At 43.8% G+C, this 21,061-nt stretch overlaps 6 protein-coding genes across 7 annotated transcripts; 5 read left to right on the forward strand and 1 right to left on the reverse strand.

Moving 5' to 3' along the window:
- The first annotated feature begins 173 nt into the window (after positions 1-173).
- Positions 174-5,933, forward strand: LOC117144102 (adenylosuccinate synthetase). The gene is made up of 5 exons (XM_033309120.1): positions 174-499; positions 2,636-2,738; positions 4,390-4,669; positions 4,740-5,100; positions 5,165-5,933. The coding sequence occupies exons 1-5, from the start codon at positions 329-331 to the stop codon at positions 5,591-5,593; spliced, it is 1,344 nt and encodes a 447-aa protein (XP_033165011.1). The 5' UTR covers positions 174-328; the 3' UTR covers positions 5,594-5,933.
- A 1,038-nt stretch (positions 5,934-6,971) lies between these two features.
- On the forward strand, positions 6,972-7,911 carry LOC117143580 (calmodulin-like protein 4). Its single transcript, XM_033308328.1, has 4 exons — positions 6,972-7,115; positions 7,243-7,273; positions 7,341-7,405; positions 7,463-7,911. The coding sequence occupies exons 1-4, from the start codon at positions 7,113-7,115 to the stop codon at positions 7,811-7,813; spliced, it is 450 nt and encodes a 149-aa protein (XP_033164219.1). The 5' UTR covers positions 6,972-7,112; the 3' UTR covers positions 7,814-7,911.
- Positions 7,912-7,919: 8 nt separating this feature from the next.
- LOC117143581 (40S ribosomal protein S20) lies at positions 7,920-9,055 on the reverse strand. The gene is made up of 4 exons (XM_033308329.1): positions 8,946-9,055; positions 8,646-8,801; positions 8,328-8,417; positions 7,920-8,087 (listed from the first exon to the last, which is right to left on the reverse strand). The coding sequence occupies exons 1-4, from the start codon at positions 8,946-8,948 to the stop codon at positions 7,974-7,976; spliced, it is 363 nt and encodes a 120-aa protein (XP_033164220.1). The 5' UTR covers positions 8,949-9,055; the 3' UTR covers positions 7,920-7,973.
- Positions 9,056-9,363: 308 nt separating this feature from the next.
- On the forward strand, positions 9,364-12,078 carry LOC117143579 (G-box-binding factor). Of its 2 annotated transcripts, none has more exons than XM_033308327.1 (5): positions 9,364-9,621; positions 9,681-9,794; positions 9,856-10,076; positions 10,445-10,593; positions 11,736-12,078. In XM_033308327.1, the coding sequence occupies exons 1-5, from the start codon at positions 9,511-9,513 to the stop codon at positions 11,930-11,932; spliced, it is 792 nt and encodes a 263-aa protein (XP_033164218.1). In that variant the 5' UTR covers positions 9,364-9,510; the 3' UTR covers positions 11,933-12,078. The 2 variants fall into 2 exon arrangements, with proteins under 2 accessions (XP_033164218.1, XP_033164217.1); XM_033308326.1 differs by lacking the exon at positions 11,736-12,078 and adding an exon at positions 10,799-11,621 and having other exon boundaries at positions 9,367-9,621.
- Positions 12,079-12,274: 196 nt separating this feature from the next.
- LOC117145273 lies at positions 12,275-14,398 on the forward strand. Its single transcript, XM_033310860.1, has 5 exons — positions 12,275-12,491; positions 13,404-13,564; positions 13,619-13,709; positions 13,773-13,891; positions 14,088-14,398. Coding segments are annotated over exons 1-5 (510 nt in total). The 5' UTR covers positions 12,275-12,489; the 3' UTR covers positions 14,225-14,398.
- Positions 14,399-15,150: 752 nt separating this feature from the next.
- LOC117144051 (Fanconi anemia group D2 protein) lies at positions 15,151-20,945 on the forward strand. Its single transcript, XM_033309022.1, has 14 exons — positions 15,151-15,312; positions 15,379-16,133; positions 16,225-16,366; positions 16,423-16,491; positions 16,547-16,737; positions 16,795-16,867; positions 16,929-17,098; positions 17,174-17,661; positions 17,717-17,915; positions 17,967-18,089; positions 18,149-19,176; positions 19,232-19,456; positions 19,512-19,731; positions 19,789-20,945. Exons 1-14 carry the CDS (start codon positions 15,238-15,240, stop codon positions 20,465-20,467), a joined length of 4,437 nt encoding a protein of 1,478 aa, XP_033164913.1. The 5' UTR covers positions 15,151-15,237; the 3' UTR covers positions 20,468-20,945.
- Positions 20,946-21,061: the final 116 nt, after the last annotated feature.

Consider the following 21,061-nt stretch of genomic DNA (forward strand, 5'->3'; position numbering starts at 1 on the left):
TATATAAATGAAAAACAACTCAATTAATTAAAATAAATAATATACTTAAATAAAAGTATAACTGTAAATAAACAGTAATGGACTTAATATGACCAAAACACCTCACCCACGCAACGCGTTCAGTGTTACCATCGCGAGCGGCGGGCACAAATGGCGCGCGCAGTAGGACCGCTCGCCCGCACCAGGCCACCCTCTGTTTGTTTTATAGCCAAATGCTGGTGGAGCGCTGCCAGCAGAGAGTAATCACAACGTGTTCGTGAAAGACTTCCGAGTGCCCGAGATCCGTGTCCGTGCTCCGATCCGATCTGTTCCGTTCCACTACGGGGAAATGTCAGCCAGCGCCACCAACGGCACGCACTACGAGCAGCTGCACCAAGGCCGCACCAAGATGTACAAATCAAAGGTGGACGTCGTCCTGGGAGCCCAGTGGGGCGACGAGGGCAAGGGCAAAGTGGTGGACATGCTGGCCTCCGATGTGGACATCGTCTGCAGGTGTCAGGTGAGCAGAGGGCATAACCGAAAGTAGGGACAAATCAGGAGAATCGCCATTGATAACGCGCGATATCCTTGCCCAAGGACATCCAAATCTAGGCACCCAGTAGCCCAGTCAGCCAGCCACCCAGCTTCTGCGTATTTCACCAGATGAGCCACCTTTTTCCAACCCGACAGAGACTCGCTATCGCTCTTTTCGGCCGCCGCCGCCGCATGCTTTCCCATTTGTATTTATCAATTCTGCCATCTCGCCATGTGGTTGCGTCTGTGTGCGTCCGTCCGTGAGCCTGTTTGTCCAAGTGTTCGTGCAGAGCGCGCATGTGTGCTCCTCTCCCCTGCCCCCTCCTGAGCTCCATTTCCCACTTCCATTGGCGTTCCCATGTGTTGGTCTGTATGCCGTAGTGCTGCGGGCGCAGCGGTTTTCACGCGAAATCTGGCTTGTTTCAGAGGTCAGTAACTAGCTTAGTCGGCAGGTGTAGTTAGCATGGTTCACTGACAAAAGCAATTCAAAATAAAAATATCTATTTTGCAGATACATTTTTTCTTGTTCTTATAGTTGTTACTAAGAAAACGATTAGTTATAAAAAATATTATGTAAGTGATATCAAACAAGAAAGTATCATTTCGTTGGTATTCTTTCCATAATTGTGTTAAAGGCTAAACTTTTTAAATAACTTATATCATTTTACCCGAATTAGATCTCAAAGGGAAACAGCTAGGTAAACTTTCTTCTGTTATTTTTTAAGCTTGAAGAACTTCCTATGCATTGTAGTTCAGTTTGAGATTTTTTTGCCTAGTTATTTAAACAGAAATCAGCTAATTCTCTTTTATTCACAAATGTCCCACCAAGCAATGTTTTACTAGCCAATAGCAAACAGCACTAGAATTCCGTCAGCATCTCTGCCAACAATGCTGGCGCAGCAGAATTCGTCACTGGTGCTCTCTCCTTCTCTCTCTGCGAGCGGCCGTCTCTTTCGCGGCTGACGTTAATTCCTATCCCCGTCCCTCTTCCACACATCTGTGCTGGCCGCTCGACGCTAGACCGCCTGGTTTACATAACCGCCAACCGACCAACATCATTCAGCATAAACTTGGAGTCTTGGTCATAGAATCTCTGGAAATGCAATCGTTCATAGTTATCTATAGTTTTGAGAACTCGGGAGGGCTGTACAAACATCCGTAGGATTAGAGCATTGCGTGCTAGTAACGGGTTGTTTATGTTCGACCACTTGTTGATTTCTCGAAACCATCTACGCAGTTCAATGGACGATATGCGGCCAGAAGTGGACTCAAAACCATCATTGTGGTTGGTCCGCAGAATCGAAGTCTTATCAGTGTGCCTTATATAATACCATTCCCAGTTGATAATCGCATTGAGTCACACGACGACACGCCCCCAGTGGTGGGTGATTTCCCGATTTACTGGATCGTTATTATATGTATGTAATTCAAAATGATCTGTTCTGAATTACTCATACTGCGTCTCCAAAGGCCAGGAACTCGATTCGAGGGCATGTGAAGGCGCGCCGATTGCGATCTCGCCATTTCCCCGTATCTTATCATAGACCCGGACTATAAGCTATGTACATACATATGTATAAGCCCTCTCCTTGGCACCGCGTAAACATTTTGATTATCTTGTTTTTGGTTTTTAGCAATCATTTGTGAAGGTTCCAGAATTTTCACTCTTCTGCTGCCGCTAATCACCCATTTCATATTCTCCTGACGGTCGGTCTCTTCTTATAGAAAACAAATTCGTTAGATTAGCGAAATGTAGGCATTTTTTGTACAGTTGCCAAAATGAAATGAAACGGAAAAACACATTAAATTTCTCGAGTGCTTACGTGAAATGGTCGTAGTTATAATAGTATGTGTGGAAACGTTTTCCGTTTATTGTCATTTGATATTTGTGGGCACGTGGGACAAATACGTATGTACATATGTAGATACCCCTTTCGATGGGCTCTGTGTGGTTCAATTTGCAAGATATAGCTATAATATTTATTTATTTTTCCCCCAAGCTTTTGTTTTTCGTCTCGCTCGTCGAACAAACGAAAGCAAAACAAATATTGCTAATTTTGTATATCAACAGCCATACATTGTATATCTGGGAAACTACATTTTCAACCTTTCCAATCCACAGGGCGGCAACAACGCTGGACACACTGTGGTGGCTAATGGCACGGAGTTCGACTTCCATCTCCTGCCCAGTGGAGTTGTGAACGAGAAGTGCGTTTCCGTCATTGGTAAGTTGGGATGCTGGATTGGGGTATATTGTACATAGGCCAGGATCTGTAAAAATTATGAAGAAAAAGAAGTCTTAGGTCATTGTATAAAGTATCTTGTATGAATCCCATCATCTTCTACATTTAGCTTCCAACTTTTTATTTTTCGTGATCCTTTTCATGTTATAGAATCTTTTGACTAAAATATTAGAACGAATATGCAGAGTTTATAGAGAAGAATTGTCAATGAAAATGAGCCAGCGATTCCCCTTTGTTTTTATCTATTATTTAAATATATGTATGTACATACATATCTACAGAATTTTCGCATACAGTGTAGGTCGTAAATATACGGTCTGTTGTCCGTTTGTTTTGCTTTTAGTTTTCACTCGCTCTGAGCGAAGTGAAATTGAACGTATCGAACATATATATGCACATAGTGCTATATACAAACAAATGCATATATATAGTCCGATATATAGAAAGTCAGATGTAGGCAAGGAATTTCTGGCAGAGATTTAGTGCATCATTGACATTGGCTTGCGGGTCAGTTGGTCTGTTTTTCGACTTTGGTACGCCGTTTGGCCGTGAAAACGAAAGGTTTTTTCTATTCTATTTTTGTAGATAAGCAATTGAGATAATTAAATCAGCGTGGGATATGTAAAATGTATATTACCTGGGTGCCAGCCAGTGCCGCAGTGACGTCACCGGCTGTCAACGCCAAGGTCGCCAGTTTGTCAATAAAATAATCGCAACTTTGTCAAAGTTTAATCGATGTTGCAAGCAGGGTGTGTGGTCGTGGGTGGGGTTGGGGTTGGTTTGTTTGCACAGAGCAACAAGCCGTCTGCACTGTCATCGTTTGTCACAAGACTAATTTACGAGATAGTCAGAACCATCCGCACCAAGCCAGCGAATCCCCACAACCACCACAATTCCCCGAAAGCTTTTGCCATTCAGATATCGTTTATGACACTCGACCACAAAAAAAAACTGAGGCTCACATACATGAAACGGAAAATTATTCTAATCAGGCAATTAACTTATTATTTTTAATTTCCTAGCCGCTCGGAACTCAATTCAAAACGACCCCGTTCGTTGAGCCGGCTCGCGTGTCTGGGCATTATGATATCCGAATTGGTTCCATGGATGGGCAATGGGAATACTCATTTCGTTTATTATGCAACAATGTCTCTTCGCGCTATTGAAATCAGTCTTTAAGGGCAGCCAAATCTCTTTGCTGTTAAGCACTTCTTATGTGACATTAAAGTTGATCGAAGAACGTCTTATCTTGACTATTTTTTATAGGACCATCAAGTAAAGTCCATGTATTGAACGATAACTTAGGCGATTAACGAAGAACTGATATAAAAGCATTGAAACACAAAGAAGTTCTGAAAAATTTAAGAACTTGATAGTTGCTTTTACTTTTCCTGGGACACACATTTATCCCGTTTTGCTTTGTTTATTAGTTTTAAAAAAGAAAAGGCCCTATTAAGTTGGATTTTTACAGAAATGTGTTTCACGGCAATAAAACTAAGATTTAGAGACCCCTGCAGTCACATGACTGCCAACTGCAGTTTGTAATTTATTAGTTATTGAATGCAGGGACTTTTCAAATGGGTCGCGCCCGGAAAAAGAACGAATACTAAGAACATGAACTCTACATTTGCAGGCAACGGCGTCGTCATTCACCTGCCCTCGCTGTTCGACGAGGTGCTGAAGAACGAAGCCAAGGGGCTGCAGCACCTAGAGAACCGGCTGATCATCTCGGATCGTGCCCACCTGGTTTTCGACTTCCATCAGCATGTGGATGGCATGCAGGAGGCTGAGAAGGGCGGCAAGTCGCTCGGCACTACCAAGAAGGGCATCGGTCCGGCCTACTCCAGCAAGGCTACCCGCAACGGCATCCGAGTGGGCGAGCTGCTCGGCGACTTCAATTTGTTCAGCGAAAAGTGAGAGGAGTTTTGGCCGGGGGAATTAGGGGAACCTAGATTCTAACCGCCCTCTTTGACACCCACCTAGGTTCAAGTCGATTGTGGCCACGCACGTGCGCCTGTTCCCATCGATTAACGTGGACGTAGAGGCCGAGCTGGCCCGCTACAAGGACTATGCGGATAAGGTGCGTCCCTATGTGAAGGACACCATTTGCTTCCTGCACACCGCCCTGCGCAACGGCAAGACGATCTTGGTCGAAGGCGCCAACGCGGCCATGCTGGACATCGACTTCGGCACGTACCCGTATGTGACGAGCAGCAACTGCAGCATTGGCGGTGTTCTCACGGGCCTGGGTCTGCCCCCGCAGACGATTGGCGAGGTGATTGGCGTGGTCAAGGCCTATACGACGCGAGTGGGCGATGGTCCATTCCCCACCGAGCAGCTAAATGTGAGTAGTAGCTTTGTAAATACCCTTCCAACCGTTTTGCTTACGATCCCCATTCGTTATCCAGGATATTGGCGACTTGCTGCAGACGCGCGGCTTCGAAATCGGCGTAACTACCAAGCGGAAGCGTCGCTGCGGCTGGCTGGACATACCGCTGCTGAAGTACACCTCGCTGGTCAACGGCTACACGTGCATCTGTCTGACCAAGCTGGATATTCTCGACACGCTGCCGGAGATCAAGGTGGCCGTGGCCTACAAGAAGCCCAATGGCGAGAAGCTTGACCACTTCCCCGGCACCATTGCCGAGCTCGGAAACATCGAGGTGGAGTACGCCGTGCTGCCAGGCTGGCAGACATCCACTGAGGAGGTGCGCAACTTCAAGGAGCTGCCGGAGAATGCCCAGAGCTACGTCCGGTTTCTGGAGAGCGAGCTGAGCGTGCCCGTCCGCTGGGTGGGCGTTGGAAAGGGCCGTGAGTCCATCATCAATGTGCATTAACCAGCAAGGGCAAGGGTGCCGACAACGTACTTATGCCTACCAGTTCGTGTATATCAGACGGAAACGCTTTTGTAGAGCCCATTGGGCAGAAACGGCGCTTAAACTATCCAACCACAACTACAGACCTAACCACCCACAAATACAACTAATATTTCGACTATCTACAACATTTGGACACAAATTATTAGCATATTGCTTCTTTAAGTTATACTTTCTAGTTTTGATGTTCACAAATTCATTTAAGCGGTGCCGTCCGGGGCTCGCACGCATATATTATATACTATAACTTCTTGTTTGATGAGGACGTACTTAGTTTTTAAGATCATCAGGTGCAGTTTCAGATTTTTTGTATGCAAAGGGAAGCAGATATTTTTTATTGTACAATAACTAAATAATGTTGTTTTAATATTTAAATACAACAATGTGCTCTGACTTGTGTAATTGTGTCGCAAGGTAAATACATTTTAAAGTCAAACAGAAAATGTTGTTTTATTTTGGGTGTACCCGTATGGGTAAAAAATCATTTTAAGATATTTATTATTTCATCTATAAGAAGATGATTCCAATAGAAGCCAATTTTCCTACAATATTAATATAAAAGGTGATCAAACATTTGGATTTTAATTTAATAGTAACAAATGTGACAAAGATGCCGTCAGAATATCACACCCCTCGAGATCAAGAAGGAGACCGAAGTGAAGAAGGAGGTAAACGAGCTGTCGGAGGAGCAGAAGCAGATGATCATACTGTCGGAGAACTGATCCTCGGCGGCACCTATTCGGGCCATATTGTGCTGTGGGACAATCGCGTGCAGAAGCGCGCGCCCATCCAGCGCACGCCCCTCAGTGCCGCGGTGCACACGCATCCCGTCTACTGCATCCAGATGGTGGGCACCCAGAATGCGCACAATTGCCCATTGGCCAACTAGATCAACAGCCTGGTGATGGGCAGTGGTGTACGAGGTATACGAACGCCATCTTGGCCCTAGCACTGGCATATCCACGCACTACAACCAGCTGTCGCCGGACACCTCTTGGCCACCTCTTCTTAACCTCGTCCATTGACTGGACCATCAAGCTCTGGTCGCTAAAGGACACAAACCCGCTGTACTCCTTAGAGTACAACTCCGACTACGTGATGGACGAGGTCTAGGACGATATGGTTAACAGGTAGTTGATAGTCGACTTTTACAGCCCTTGAATGAAATTTTATTTGTAATTTACATTTAGATTTATCTCAAACAACTTTTTGAAAGCAAATTCATTTAAAAAAAGGTCTTCGCTTAAGCTGGATAATTTGAATTACCGGGAGTCCCACAGTTATACGGTCTTACTACAGATAAATGTGGTGTTTAGAATTTGCCGTCAACGGTTCACAACTCATTGGTCACACTGGCCTACTACCTGTTTGAGTTCTACGTTCCGTTTATTTATTAACTCTTTCTTATTGTTTACTGTATTTATTTATGGTTTCGTTAGCTTAATTCAACTAATTGCAAGTACAATATAAAAACTCAGAAATGGTGAGTTACGAAAGCCATTCACTTAAACAGAAAATGCTTTCTTCGATTCATAACTGCACTTTCCACTCGACTGCCCTCATTAACCATTTGTATTTATGCAACTTTCTACTTCTGAACTTTATTTTAGGCTCGTTACTTTAAAGAACAGGACATTGATGGTAAATATGCGAATCTATGTGTATTGATGATTTCATACCGAAAACATTTCTTATCTGTAACCCCCAGAGTTCCGTGAGTGCTTTTATCTGTTCGCCCGTTCGGGCCAAATCAACAATTTGGACGAACTAACCGTGAGTTGGGCTCCCACCCCAGAAAAAAACACATACTAATGGTATAAACTTCATCAGGTTATTATGCGTTCTTTGGGTCTTTCGCCGACGATTCAAGAACTGGTTTCCTATCTGAAGCAAAAGAATGGGAAAATGAGCTTCGCCGACTTTCTGGACATCATGCACCAGCACTCCAAAGTGGAGAGCTTGCCGGACGAGGTCATTGCCGCCTTTAAAGCTGCCGATCCGCAGAATAAGGGCACAATCTCGGCCAGACAGCTGCGTAATCTACTCCAAAACTGGGGAGAGGGCCTGTCTATGCGCGAGGTGGACAACATCTTCCGGGAGGCCAATGTGAACAACAATAGCACTGTGCGGTACGCAGACTTTGTCAAGATTGCATGCGCCCCAGTTCCCGACTACTATTAGACTGCCCCCTGTAATTCGAAGCACTCCATTACCAAAAACATTCCAGTAAAGTAATCCAATATTCGCACAATAAAATTGACCAAATGTGTTTGGAAAAAGTTCTTTGTTTTTATTTGAACGCCAAACATTCCGAGGTGTAAAAATGTGGCATCTGCCGATTTTAGTTGGCGATGGTGACCTCAACCTCTACGCCGGGCTCGATGTTGATGGAGGTAATCTTCTTGACGATCTCAGAGGGCGAGTGCAAGTCGATGATGCGCTTGTGGATTCTCATCTGGAATAATGTAATATTGATTTAATATGCAGCTTCATTGGTAAGCTAAAAGCTGAGTGAATATTAATTTGTTTTGTCGTATTCAGAGAGGCAAAGTGTGAGGAAATACCAACAAGTTGTACTATGAGAATACGTTTTATCTGGGCAAATCATAGATACTGTGGAGCGACTGGTTGAATGCCCAACCACGATATCAGATCCGCCCGTTTGTTACTATACATAGTATAAGAGATTACCCACCTGGAAGCGATCCCAGGTCTTGGAACCCTCACCACAAGGAGTCTTACGGGTGGTGATGCGAAGGGTCTTGGTCGGCATGCGCACGGGGCCCTAAAATGAATGAATATATAAGAATTAGAAGGGAATTCCTAATGAAAAAGGGTATTGTAGCCTGAACCATGTGATATTCCTGCTCTGGAGTCAATCAGTGCGGGAATAATGTCCGATTCAGGCACTTTATCTAGCATTTATTAATGACTAGGCTAAGCGTCTGAGGAAACGCAAAGCCTCCAGGTAAATGCAACCCCTAAATCCCTGAGTTGGACGCAAAATCCTCACCTTGACGCGCAAGTTCTGGTTCTTGGCACCGTTGATCAGGTCGCGGCACACGTTCTCCAGCGAACGCACGTTCCTGGATGTCAGGGTGATGCGGATGCGGTGCACAGAGGCAGAATCGCCGACATGGGGCTTCTCAATATCCTTGGGTGCAGCAGCCTGTGGATTTGGCGGAAAAATGGATTAAGTGGGGTTAGGTTGAATGGCCACCGCACGTGCACTGTATTTTGTGTTGGCAAGGGCAGTGCAAGCACTACTATTAACTCGCAGTGGTTGCGGGTTCTTCGGCAACAGCATTCTTACCATTATTTAGCAATTTCCCTGGTCGAGATATTCAAATCTTTTTATTTTGAGCAGCGCTGAACCAGTCAATTTGCTGGTTGAAAACGAAGAGAAGTTTTACAGGGTGTCCACGGTAGACCGTAGCTTCAATCTTTAAAACACCCTAATTTTGCCCAACTGCATTTGGGGTGTTCCTTGAGTTAAATATTAGTGGGGTACTAGTACTAAACCTCTAACGGTGAAATTGTACACATATTAGATTTATTAAATTTCGAGTTGTTAAATGGAAGCATCAAGTCGTTTTATGAGTTTCTTATTTCGGTTTTAAGGTTGGTAATATTATTGATGCACGTGGATACCCCTAACACAGGCACGCAGTGTGGCCGTGCCTTACACGCGTTTCGTGGCGAATGTCCGCATCTACCTGTGAATCAGCTGTCGCCCGCTGCGAATGGCCAGCGGCGAAGAAGCAGCGATTTGTGTACGTGTGTGTTTTGTCTTTGCGACGTGGTGATTACAGAGCCACCAGAAGCGATATAGATCCCAAACCGATCCGATCTGATCCCCGCCAGAATCCAGCACTTCCATGCAGATGCGCGCCACGGAATTGCCAGCAGTTCAGCTGCTGCTGCCCCTAATCCTGGTTGGATTGGCTAGCGGACAGCGCGTCGCTCCCGGCGTGAATCCGCAGCACTATGTGAGTGATTTGAATCACCCCCATTCGCCCATGAGGCAATTAACCCACACATATTGCAGCAACAAGTGCCGCAGCAGGTGCCGCAGCACCATCCACCGCCACCACCGCAGCACCACCAGCCGCAGTACCAGCAACAGGTCCACTCAGCGCCCGGTGTGCCGCCCCAGCAATACGTGAGTGCAGAAGCGGATTTCCGAATGGTAGACAATTAACTAGTAGGCCTCCGACTTCCAGCAATACGAACAGGTTCAAGTTCCCGTGCAGCAGCAGGCACCGGTCCAATATCAGCAAGTTCCTGTGCAGCAGCAGCAGCAGCAACATCAGCCAATCCACCAGCAACCGACGATGCAGCAACAGCAACAGCCGCCGCAGGGGCACCACCAGCAGGCAGGTGGCCACCACCATGGGCAACCGCAGCAGGTCCTAAACACCGGCAACATTCAGCAGGAGCGCGCGTAAGTGCCCGTCTATCTTATCACTGCCACTGGCAATCATTATCCATCAATGGAGCTTTGGGGTATATGAGTAAAAATGTCATAAATAAATCATAAAAGTGAAGGGAGGTATTTTGTTGTACCTCAAACCTAAGGCTTGAATTAGTAAAGAAGTCTATAAATTAGGCATAGTGACATTTTCATACAGTCAATTTGATGTGGAGTATTTTTCCATTCGCAATTTAAGAAATTATATATCAAAAGTTCCATATTGAAAGTAAATAAGATATAGAATTCACATAATATTTCGGGACTGATCTCCTAGTATTTCCTCGACCAAATCAACGATCAGTTGGATCTAATACCAAACCTTACTGCTTCAATTTCAGTCACATCCAGGAGCACATGCAAGTGCCAATCGATACGAGCAAGATGTCCGAGGCTGAGCTGCAGTTCCACTACTTCAAGATGCACGACTCGGACAACAACAACAAGTTGGACGGCTGCGAGCTGATCAAATCGCTGATCCACTGGCACGGTAAGATAGCTACTGCTTTTTAAACTGGTTCGCTGGTTAGAGTTGCGTTTGTGGTTTCTGTATTTCGTTTTGTTTGACCACTATTCTGTTCTACTTCTTTGCATATGCGTAATAAAACTGGGCTGTTTCCGGTTATGGTTGTGGTCATGCTCGAATCTCATGCTAATCCATCTCGCATCCGCCATAACAAATCATTGCCATGCAGAGCAAGGCAGCAAGGAGCAGCCGAACGGCGAGAAGCCGCACGTGGAGGAGAAGGTTTTCTCCGACGAGGAGCTGGTGGCACTCATAGATCCCATCCTGCAGATGGACGACACCTCGCGCGACGGCTACATCGACTATCCGGAGTTCATTAAGGCGCAGCAAAAGGCCGCCGAGAAGCAGCAGCAGCAGCAACAGCAGCAGCCGCACGAACAGCAACAGCAGCAGCAGCAGCCGGTTCATTAGTAGTCACCCAGATGCGTTCAGTTTACATACATAAAACCATGTCCTCGTCCCGCGCTCTGTGACGTGCAACACATACTCCTGTTTCTGCCCAAAACACCCTGAAATTACGTCGACCACGTCGACGATTTTAGCGCACTTCTTAGATAAATTTGAATGAAATTTACTTAACATGCTGCAAGCATTCCAATCGGAGAACTTCATTGAACAAATTGTAACTAAACGTTCTTCTCAGAACTCTTTTTCAAAAGATTCGCATTTTCGAATATTATTTCTCACGAATCTCTCGAGTGGTTTGTGCAATTCCAGCCGCCTTGTTTCGTTTTGTTTTCGATTGTCATAATTTTAGTTACTTTTCGATATGAACTAATTTTTAAGCGCGACTTTAGAGCAGCAAAAAACAGACTGATTGTGTAAACGTTTGTTTTGTACAAAAAGAAAATGAAACTATGCAGAAAAATAAGCGAAGAAAATCTCGTCTTTTTAAACTGAAACCTACTATATAGACGCATGCAAATCTCTGTAAGTAATGCCGAATTAGCGAATAAAGTGAACTTTAAATCACAGGTGACCACCACATCTAATCCCTCTATTAAGTAGAATTGTAGACACTAGAACACATTTTCCGGTTTCGGGTGAGCTTAGCTAACAAGTTAACCATGCCAAGCGGAGCTTTAAAGTGTACATTACCTTTCTAGTCAAAGATAGTAGCGAGAAACCACCAGTCGAGGGCCAAACGGAGCAGCCCGATGATCACAAGTCCGGATCGGTGTACACGGACAAGGCTCTGGAGGAGACCATTGACTATGTGCTGAAGTCCATGGACCTGAACAACGATGGATTTGTCGACTGGGCCGAGTACCGCAAGACTGAGGCCAACATTGGCAAGGACTAGACCAGAAGTTCAATCCAAGAGAGCCATAGAACTTGACAAATTGTTGATCTTTTATACATGTTGCCTATACATACATATAGCGATTCCCATTGAACACAGTTTACAATTTTTGTACTTTGCTAAATAAAATTATGCTAATAATGCGAGCCATACTTTTTCTTATGTCAGTAATTGACCACTTATCAACGTATATTTTTAAATAATAATCATACTATATTAATTGAGGACTTAGACCACTTTCTCCAGGTATTCCCGGTGCGATACGAACCAATCCACAAGAACCAAAGCTCCGAAAGCATAAAAGCTGCCTGCCCTCGCACGAAACTTTCCCATTCTAGACTTTTAGTGGCTGGCAAGGCGTTGCAGGCGGCGGTACGAGAATCGGTCGCGTTTACAGCTGAACGACGAAAATATATATAAAATAAACAATCGCTGCAGCATAAAATAGGTTTTCGAGGGACTCAAGAGTGCCAGCGGCAGTGCTGCAAACGAATATTACGCATACGCCGGGTGGGACGGAGCGCGGTACTGCTGATTAACACGGGAATCTCTGCAAAATGTGAGTGAATGGAGGAGTGCTACCGAAAGCAAATACACACATAGCCAGTGCATTAATTGTGGACCGCCTGATAGTGGCTAGCCGGTCGGTCCCGGGGCCAAAAATCGCGTTGCTCGGACGACCCAGCCGGCGATGTTGCTTGGAAATAAACAACCGGGACTAATGGTGGATCCACCATAAGCGCTCCACGTGGTCGCGTGCAGCCGGGAATTACGCTCCGCATATTTGCATTGCGCAAATAGCACAGCATAGTGTGCCATAATATCGATTTTGCCCAGACCTGCGGAATGGAGTGGAGTGGGATGGGTGGTGGATTGTGCTGGGACTTCCGAGTGCGATGCGATTCTCGGGGGGAGATAAGCCGGTTGCCGCCGATGCCATTGGACCCGGCTGCTCGCTTGGAGTTCCTGCTACTGCAGAAACCCCTTAAAGAAAAGCACCTCATTATGCACACGCAATAGTATCGCGTTTATTCTAATGGCTTTCTAATACCGAAATATGTACATAGTTGGTTCTCTTATTATATCATCATTATCTAGATTCTAGATTGGGAACTGGGTCGGCCTGCTATAAGCAAAATGATATTATGACCTGAGCTATGTTTGTATATTTTCTGGCTAAGTTTCTTAATGAGTTTTTCTTATATCTTAAAACATTCGTTACATGAATACGAGTAGACATAAAAGAACTTACGACGGATTGTTACATTGTAACATTCTATTACTAGTTTTCTGCAGTATAATGAGCCTTTTTTCAAAATTTCAAATAATTTTCTAAATATAGCACCCTGATATGTGTAATTAAAATCTTCAAGTTGTGTTGGGCATTAGAGCAATTGGTAATAACTTCAAAAAACTTATTTCCCTTTAAAGGGATAATGGATATTAAATAACACACACATTTTTTTTGTAGGGCTGCCATGCAGTCCGGCGGACGACCCCGCGAGCGATTGCTGTACGCCTTCCGGGGATGGATAGCATTCGTGGCCTTTATGGACCTGGGCACGGCCTTTAGGAGCTACATAGAAAGACGCAGCTTCCTGGGCGATCACAGCGATACTCAGTTCATAGAGGGTAAGTGGGGATGGAGTGAGCTGCTGGAGTCCCATTTGATGGGTTCATTCACAGGCGACTACACCATATCGCGGATCATCGGGATGTACTGCCTGCTGAAGGCCATCGCTCTCGTCCACTGCACCCTCTACATCCATTACAAGCCGTAAGTGAATCCCTAATTTCATCTGGTTAGAAGCTACTAAGTGGGATATTTCCCTATGTTTAGGGTGGTCAGCATGGGCGGCTGCTCATTGGCCCTCACCATGGTCTTCTATGCCACCGAGGCACTCTACTTTCGCTCCAGCACCATTAACTTCTACGTGATCTTCCCGTGTGTGCTAAATTGTGAGTAACAATTAAGTAAATTCAGTAATAATGCATTTAGGTTTTAATTATAAACTTTTAAGGCTTCATAAAGCTTATAGAATAAGAACACCCTTTGAAGTATTAATTTATTCTCTCTTTTTATAAATTTACATAATTTACTATTAGTTAAAACTGCAACTAAGTACAAATATGTTTCAATCTTTAACCTTTTTAGCTATAACTCTACTGGGCCTCATCTACATACCCAAACGACTGCGGCTCTGGGAGCCAAATATGGATCTGGATGACGAAAACTCACAGCTTCTCAAGCAAATGACGGGCTTCAAGAGACGACGAGCGAAAAAACAATAGTTTACTACTATCTAGAAATCTGAAAAGCAATAACCGGAAGACACTGAGTTGAGTTTCCGGTAGCACAGTATTGTGAAAGAATCGCAAATTTCGCTTTGGACTGCATTGGTGTGATAGAAACGGCATCATGTTCATCATTATATACTCAATAGCAATACTGAAAACAACGCCAAATTAGTGATTTTCTATGAACTAGGTAGTGAAGGGTCTAAATGGCCCCGGAATAAGTCAATTTCTGGCATAATCACTTCAAGACATACATATGTTGTACTTCCTTTTTATAAAGCATATTTATATACATTTAAAAATGTATGGCACAATAGAGTTTTTGCACTTTTAAGAGTTGAAAATCGATACTAGGAACTATTTATCTAATTATCAGAGACAGCTAGCACCCGAGTTAAATAATTCAAATCGAAAGGCTTTAAATTTACAAATAAGCTCATAATCATCTTATTTACATATATTTACATATACGATTATCAATTTATGGATCATGCTTCCGTATCGATCATAAAATTAAGGCGAATAGTTGAACATTTTATATTCATCACATATGATTGAAAGTTATATAAACCTAATAAAAGAAAAAACAATAATAGTTTTGTACGAATTATGTAGAGTATGTTTCAATAAATATTTGAATTTACGAAAATGGATTTTTATTTAGACTTCTTACATGAGTACGAGACGTTCTACACACAGTGTTTTAAAAGTCGTTTCTTCATTTATTTTGTTAGTTTTTAGTTAGTAATGTTAAAAAAATAATTATTTCTATAAGTCTTGAATAAATATTTAATTTTTAAAATCATTTGAAAATCGTAAAAACTGTATAAGAATTGTTACGATATTGGTCGGTGCACTTAGCGAATTCACGAACCTCGTCCGATAACGATAACAACTGATGGCAATGCTCGGTCACACTGCGTTGCATACGCGCCATTAAATTGTTTTGTTTTTATTATTTTGTGATTTAAGATTGAAGATTTAAGCTTATAAAGCTTACCAGTACTATGTATAAACAATTTAAGAAACGCTCAAAGAAACCTCTGAACACCATCGATGAGAACGCGACCATGAAAGTGCCGGTAAGTGGACATACTGACCAGTCGAAATATGAAACTTCATTCACTTGACCAAAATCTGTATTTCAGCGCCTGGCGGAGACGACCACAAATATTTCGGTGGAGTCCTCATCTGGCGGGAGCGAGGAGAACATACCCGCCTCCCAGGAGCACACGCAGCGCTTTCTGTCGCAGCACAGTGCGATCCTGGCCGCCACTCTGGGTCGCACTCAATCCTCGAGCCGGAACATTGCAACGCTCTCCCGGCAACCGAACAATTTCTTCGAACTGGTCCTGGTTCGAGCAGGCGTCCAGTTGGACCAGGATGATAGCCTGATCCTGGCCTGCGATCATGTCTCCATAGTCTCCAAGCTGCGGGACATCTTTACGAACGCCTCCTCGTACACCGACAAAATGGAGACTTTCAGGACGGGTCTGAATGCTGCCATGGCACCCGGGTCGAAGCTGGTGCAGAAGCTCCTAACCGGATGCACCGTGGACGCAGCTGGAGAGGAACAGATCTACCAGTCCCAGAACAGCATGTTTATGAACTTCCTCATGATCGACTTCATGCGAGATGCCTGCGTGGAGGTGCTGCTGAACAAGATCGAGGAGGTGGCCAAATCTGATCGGGTCATCATGGGCAAAGCTGCTATCCCCTTGCCACTGCTACCGCTCATGCTGACCCAACTGCGCTACTTGACCGCCTCGCACAAGGTGGAGATCTACAGTCGCATCGAGGTCATTTTCAACAGGGCCACGGAATCGGCCAAATTGGACATCATAGCCAATGCTGAGTTGATACTCGATGCCAGTATGCACGATGAGTTCGTCGAGCTGCTTATGTAAGTAAAAATATTTAAAGCAGAGCAATAGAATTTGTGTACCGACTCAAGCGTTTTTTCTTATTAATCTTATAATTTTATTTCATTGCAGCATCAACTATTCCAGCACTGAAGACCTCTTCCACATGACCACAGTGCAAACTCTGGGTAACTTATCGCTGTCAGACAGAACGCAGGCCAAGTTACGAGTGCGCATTTTGGACTTCGCCACAAGTGGCCAATGTTCGGATGCGGTAATTTGAAAATTAGTCCGATACTGGAATTCTTTTAAAATGTTTTGTTATCTTAGATCTTGCCGCATCTCATAAGGCTGCTGCTTAACGTTCTGAAAATGGACACAGATGACAGCGTGCGCGACGTAAGACTTATCCTCCTTTCCCTAAGCATTCAGCACAAAGTTCGTTCAATTGCAGTTGATAGGCAGCCTGCGTGGAATCTTCAACTGGCGTCACACAAATGAGACGGAACAAATCTCGGCAAGAGAAGACAGCAAGAAGTCTCAGCTGGAACTTTTTGGCTTCCTAGAACTAGGCTTGATACGATCGAAGAAGTTTTATCAAGCGTGCCAAAGGTCATCTGCTAGTGTGCCAGCTGCAGAATTTACGTGAGTACATGGATTAGTTTATACAAATTCTGGGTTTAAATAATTACGTATTTGCAGCTCCTTTGACATGATACTTCTGCTTTTGTTGATACATGTTAATGAAGATAATTCATTGTACATCGAAAATATTGTAAGTATTCCTTAAAAAATAAATAAATTTATTAACTTAATTACATTTACTAATTCGTTAGCTTCGACGTCGCATTAAACTGGAGCACATTACAGTGAGCATTTTGGAAGAGATACGTCTGCACTATAGACACATCCTGGAGCAGCACATAACCACACTGATGAACATCCTTCACGACTTTATGCGAGAGAAAAATCGCACCGTGTCCGATTTCGCCAAATCTTCGTACAGGTATGGTTACCTAAAGAGCCCTAAATAAAAATCATATTAGTAATTTCCAACCAATTACTTTGTTTTTCTTTGCAGTATACTTTTTAAGATTTTTAACTCGATCCAGAAAAATATCCTAAAGAAGCTGTTGGAGCTTACCTGTGACAAATCATCGCCCCACCTGACAACAATGGCACTGGAATTGCTTCGCGAGCTGCAACGAAAGAGTGCCAAGGATGTTCAGAATTGTGCCACTCTACTTATTCCCATGCTGGATAGGATAAGTGATCTAAGTCTCACACAAACCCGCATTGCTATGGATCTTCTGTGCCATGTTGCCTTTCCAGATCCAAACCTATCGCCTTGCCTGCAACTCCAAGAGCAAGTCGATATGGTGGTTAAAAAGCAGCTGATCAACTCCGTTGATAATATTAAAAAGCAGGGCATTATTGGCTGTGTGCAACTCATCGATGCAATGGCACGCATCGAGAACAATGGTGCTGATCGTGACGAGTTTATTGCCAGCGTGGAAAACGTCGATTCCTTGCCTGATGGCCGAGGCAAAATGGCTGCCAACTTAATCAGTAATAAAGTGCTGAAATACTTTAACGTGTATATTAATAATTCTAATCTATGCAGTACGCACCGAGGCATCAATTGGAAATAGTACCGAGTCCTTAGCCCTGTTCTTTGAAGAACTAGCCACGGTTTTCAATCAGCGCAATGAAGGAACCTCCAGCTGCGACTTGGACAACCAATTCATTGCTTGGGCCTGCGACTTAGTGACATTCCGCTTCCAGGCGAGCTTTGTCACCGAGAATGTGCCCGAGACTTTAAAGTATGTACTGACTTTTAAACAAGTACTTCGCTAATTAAATGTGATTTTAAGGGAAATTAAACTGGAATATCAGTTAAATATCAATGAATTGGACGATACAGATGCAAACACTGAATCGGATGTCCTTAATATTGGCATAAATATCTCAAAACTGGTTTTATCACCAAAAGTGAAGTGAGTTCCTTTTCTCATGAATTTCATAAAGCTTGTGTTTTAATGTTACCCATTTACAGAGCTTTTGATTCTATATACGTGCTGGCTCCTCTGTTCAACTATGTCAGGGTGCTGTACAAGCACCGCCACCAAGACAGCTTGGAGAGCATTAATGCCTTGCTAGGCTGTGCCATTGTGTTGCCTTCATTCTTTGAGGATGAGAACTATGTGTCTATTTTTGACAACTTTGAGGCGGAGCAGCAAAAAGACATTTTGAGCATTTACTTTCACACCGTCAATTGGATGAGGGTGTCGATCAGTGCGTTTGCATCACAACGTGATCCTCCCACACGGCGTCGAGTTCTTTCAAGACTCGGAGAACTAATACGTATCGAGCAGAGAATGAAGCCCCTCCTGGCTAGAGCGCCCGTCGACTTCGTGGCACCGCCATATCAATTCCTTACCAACGTCAAGCTCTCAAACCATAATCAGAAACGTCCAGGGCCTAAAGCAGCTACCAAACTAAACGCAACTCTACCAGAACCCGATTTAACTGGTAATCAAACATCGATCGCTGATTTCACCATTAAGGTTGGCCCGTGCAAGACCGTTAAGACGAAAACTGACTTTGAGCAGATGTATGGGCCGCGGGAGAGATACAGACCAATGGAAGTGGAGATCATCATGCTCTTGGTCGAGCAGAAGTTTGTCCTGAACCACCAGCTGGAAGAGGAACAAATGGGGGAGTTTCTTGGTCTTCTCGAGCTACGTTTCCTGCTGGAAGACGTGGTTCAAAAACTTGAAGCAGCAGTCCTTCGACAACACGATTCTTTTGATGCGGAAAGTTTTAAGCCGCATCTGGCCAAACCGGAGGATTTTATTTGCGATCTACTTCCATGCCTACACGAGGTGAATAATCACCTAATAACCCTGGCCGAGGCCATTGACAATCAGCTTACGGAAGTCAATCATGTGTACAGCAATCTGGATCTGTTTAAAGAGCAATTTTGCTATATCAAATCGTGTTTTGGCCTGTGCGTCCGGCTGTTTGCCTTGTACTTCGCCTGGAGCGAATGGAGTGATAGGTCGCAGGAACAACTGCTCCATAGTAAGCGTTTTTAAATTTTCTGCAAACCTTAAAATGTAATGTTAATGTTTTGCAGAGTCTTTGCTCAAGCTACAGCCTAAGGCACAATGGAAGAGACTAGAGAAGCAAAGTGTTCCTCAGTTGGCCACCCTAACGTTTCAATACTTTCTAAAGTATGAGAAATCCGTCTTAAATCTTAGTACTGCAGTCCAGCTTCATCGATTGCTGTGTAACTTGTTGAAGCTGGGCAGTTTACAGAGCGATGCTAGCCAACCGAGATTTCAGCAAGCCGAGGACTTACGTAAGCACTAACCATGAAATATGAAGTGCCATTTCAGAATTTATTACTCATGCAGGGATACTGTGTGGCACGCTGCTGCGCCGTAAATGGTTCCACTACTCTGGCACCTTGGACAAAGGTGGTCAGTGCAATATCTATTTGGACGAGCTGGTCAAGGGATTCCTGAAAAAGTCGACTACCAAGAGTCAAACCGAACTACTTACTGAGCTGGTTAAACAATGCAGCATACTTAATACGAAGGACAAATCACTGACTTCCTTCCCCAACTTTAAAAAGTAAGAAAATCATTTGATCCGTATTTTGTATGTTTTATTAATTCTCTCCCCTTCTAGGGCCAACTTCCCACTTCTCTTTCGTGGACTGTGCGAGGTGCTTATTCACTCCCTAAGTGGTCAAGTTAGCGTCGACAGCCGTGGGGATAGATTGAAGCTATGGGAGTCAGCAGTCGATTTGTTGAATGGCTTGCTTAGCATTGTGCAGCAGGTGGAACAGCCGAGAAACTTTGGGCTGTTTCTAAAACACTCCCTGCTATTCCTTAAGTTGCTGCTTCAGCACGGAATGTCTGCTCTGGAATCTATTGTTCGGGACGATCCCGAAAGGCTAACAAGGTTTTTACACGAGCTCCAGAAGGTGACACGCTTTCTGCACCAACTCTGCTGTCATTCCAAGTCCATTAAGAATACGGCTATAATCAGCTACATTCCCAGCCTGCGGGAGACGATTGAGACGCTGGTCTTTCGAGTCAAAGCCCTCTTGGCCGCCAACAACTGTCATTCTGCTTTCCACATGGGAAATATGATCAATAGGGATCTTCACGGAGATTCTATCATAACACCAAGGAGTTCCTTCGCCGGCGAGGAAAACAGCGACGATGAATTACCTGCGGACGACACCAGCGTAGATGAAACCGTCTTGGGCGATGACATGGGTATAACCGCCGTTAGCCTGAGCACAAGGCCCAGCGATGGGAGTCGTCGGAGCAAGTCCTCCTCCCGCAGCAAATGCTTTTAAATAGCCTCCTAATAAGACCATTAAGGATTTCAAATAAATCAGTGACGTTGATGCAGAGTGATGGCGTTTCATTTGTTTAGTAGTCTAGAATTGAGCAGACGACGATGTTTGCATTCTTTATTTATTTCATTTTATTATCTGGATGCAATTTTATTTAATTTTCGTATTACAAATAATAACAAATGTATGTATATCAAATATTTTAGTACAATATGCTTCTTTTCATTTATTTTCTTCGTTAACAATAATTGTTTATTAAGACGTAAAAGTTGTTCTCCCATTTTTCTTACATTCGGCCTTCCTCTACGATGAACTCTGATTGTTTATTTTTATTATTTAATTTCCATTTGTTTTTATCTCGTAATAATTGGCGACGTTACGTTCACGGTTTATGAATCCCTTTCATACGTGTGGTATGTGTATGCAAATGTTTTGTGATGTTGTATATCAATTGGTAGTTTATAAAAGGGGTTTAAAATCAAATCAATCAAGTATAATTGGTTATAGGTATATGTAATTAAAAGAGCAAGAAAACACACACAAACTATAAATTTAAAGTAAAACAAAAGTGGTCTACGCAAGTTAATCCTAACG

The sequence above is a fragment of the Drosophila mauritiana genome, chromosome 3R (genome assembly GCF_004382145.1).
Source record: "Drosophila mauritiana strain mau12 chromosome 3R, ASM438214v1, whole genome shotgun sequence".
NCBI lineage: Eukaryota > Metazoa > Arthropoda > Insecta > Diptera > Drosophilidae > Drosophila > Drosophila mauritiana.

Excerpts from the sequence above, each read along its gene's own strand:
- LOC117144102 (XM_033309120.1), top strand. The coding sequence starts at position 329 with ATGTCAGCCAGCGCCACCAACGGCACGCACTACGAGCAGCTGCACCAA. Across the intron at positions 4,670-4,739 it reads TTCAATTTGTTCAGCGAAAA|GTTCAAGTCGATTGTGGCCA; the intron begins GTGAGAGGAGTT and ends ACACCCACCTAG. Across the intron at positions 5,101-5,164 it reads TCCCCACCGAGCAGCTAAAT|GATATTGGCGACTTGCTGCA; the intron begins GTGAGTAGTAGC and ends TTCGTTATCCAG.
- LOC117143580 (XM_033308328.1), top strand. Across the intron at positions 7,274-7,340 it reads TAAAGAACAGGACATTGATG|AGTTCCGTGAGTGCTTTTAT; the intron begins GTAAATATGCGA and ends TGTAACCCCCAG. Across the intron at positions 7,406-7,462 it reads ACAATTTGGACGAACTAACC|GTTATTATGCGTTCTTTGGG; the intron begins GTGAGTTGGGCT and ends AAACTTCATCAG.
- LOC117143581 (XM_033308329.1), bottom strand. Across the intron at positions 8,418-8,645 it reads ACCAGAACTTGCGCGTCAAG|GGCCCCGTGCGCATGCCGAC; the intron begins GTGAGGATTTTG and ends CATTCATTTTAG. Across the intron at positions 8,088-8,327 it reads AGACCTGGGATCGCTTCCAG|ATGAGAATCCACAAGCGCAT; the intron begins GTGGGTAATCTC and ends ACATTATTCCAG.
- LOC117143579 (XM_033308326.1), top strand. The coding sequence starts at position 9,511 with ATGCAGATGCGCGCCACGGAATTGCCAGCAGTTCAGCTGCTGCTGCCC. Across the intron at positions 9,622-9,680 it reads GCGTGAATCCGCAGCACTAT|CAACAAGTGCCGCAGCAGGT; the intron begins GTGAGTGATTTG and ends CACATATTGCAG. Across the intron at positions 10,594-10,798 it reads ATCGCTGATCCACTGGCACG|AGCAAGGCAGCAAGGAGCAG; the intron begins GTAAGATAGCTA and ends ATTGCCATGCAG.
- LOC117145273 (XM_033310860.1), top strand. Across the intron at positions 13,710-13,772 it reads CTCTACATCCATTACAAGCC|GGTGGTCAGCATGGGCGGCT; the intron begins GTAAGTGAATCC and ends CCCTATGTTTAG. Across the intron at positions 13,892-14,087 it reads CTTCCCGTGTGTGCTAAATT|CTATAACTCTACTGGGCCTC; the intron begins GTGAGTAACAAT and ends TAACCTTTTTAG.
- LOC117144051 (XM_033309022.1), top strand. The coding sequence starts at position 15,238 with ATGTATAAACAATTTAAGAAACGCTCAAAGAAACCTCTGAACACCATC. Across the intron at positions 15,313-15,378 it reads ACGCGACCATGAAAGTGCCG|CGCCTGGCGGAGACGACCAC; the intron begins GTAAGTGGACAT and ends TCTGTATTTCAG. Across the intron at positions 16,367-16,422 it reads GTGGCCAATGTTCGGATGCG|ATCTTGCCGCATCTCATAAG; the intron begins GTAATTTGAAAA and ends TTGTTATCTTAG.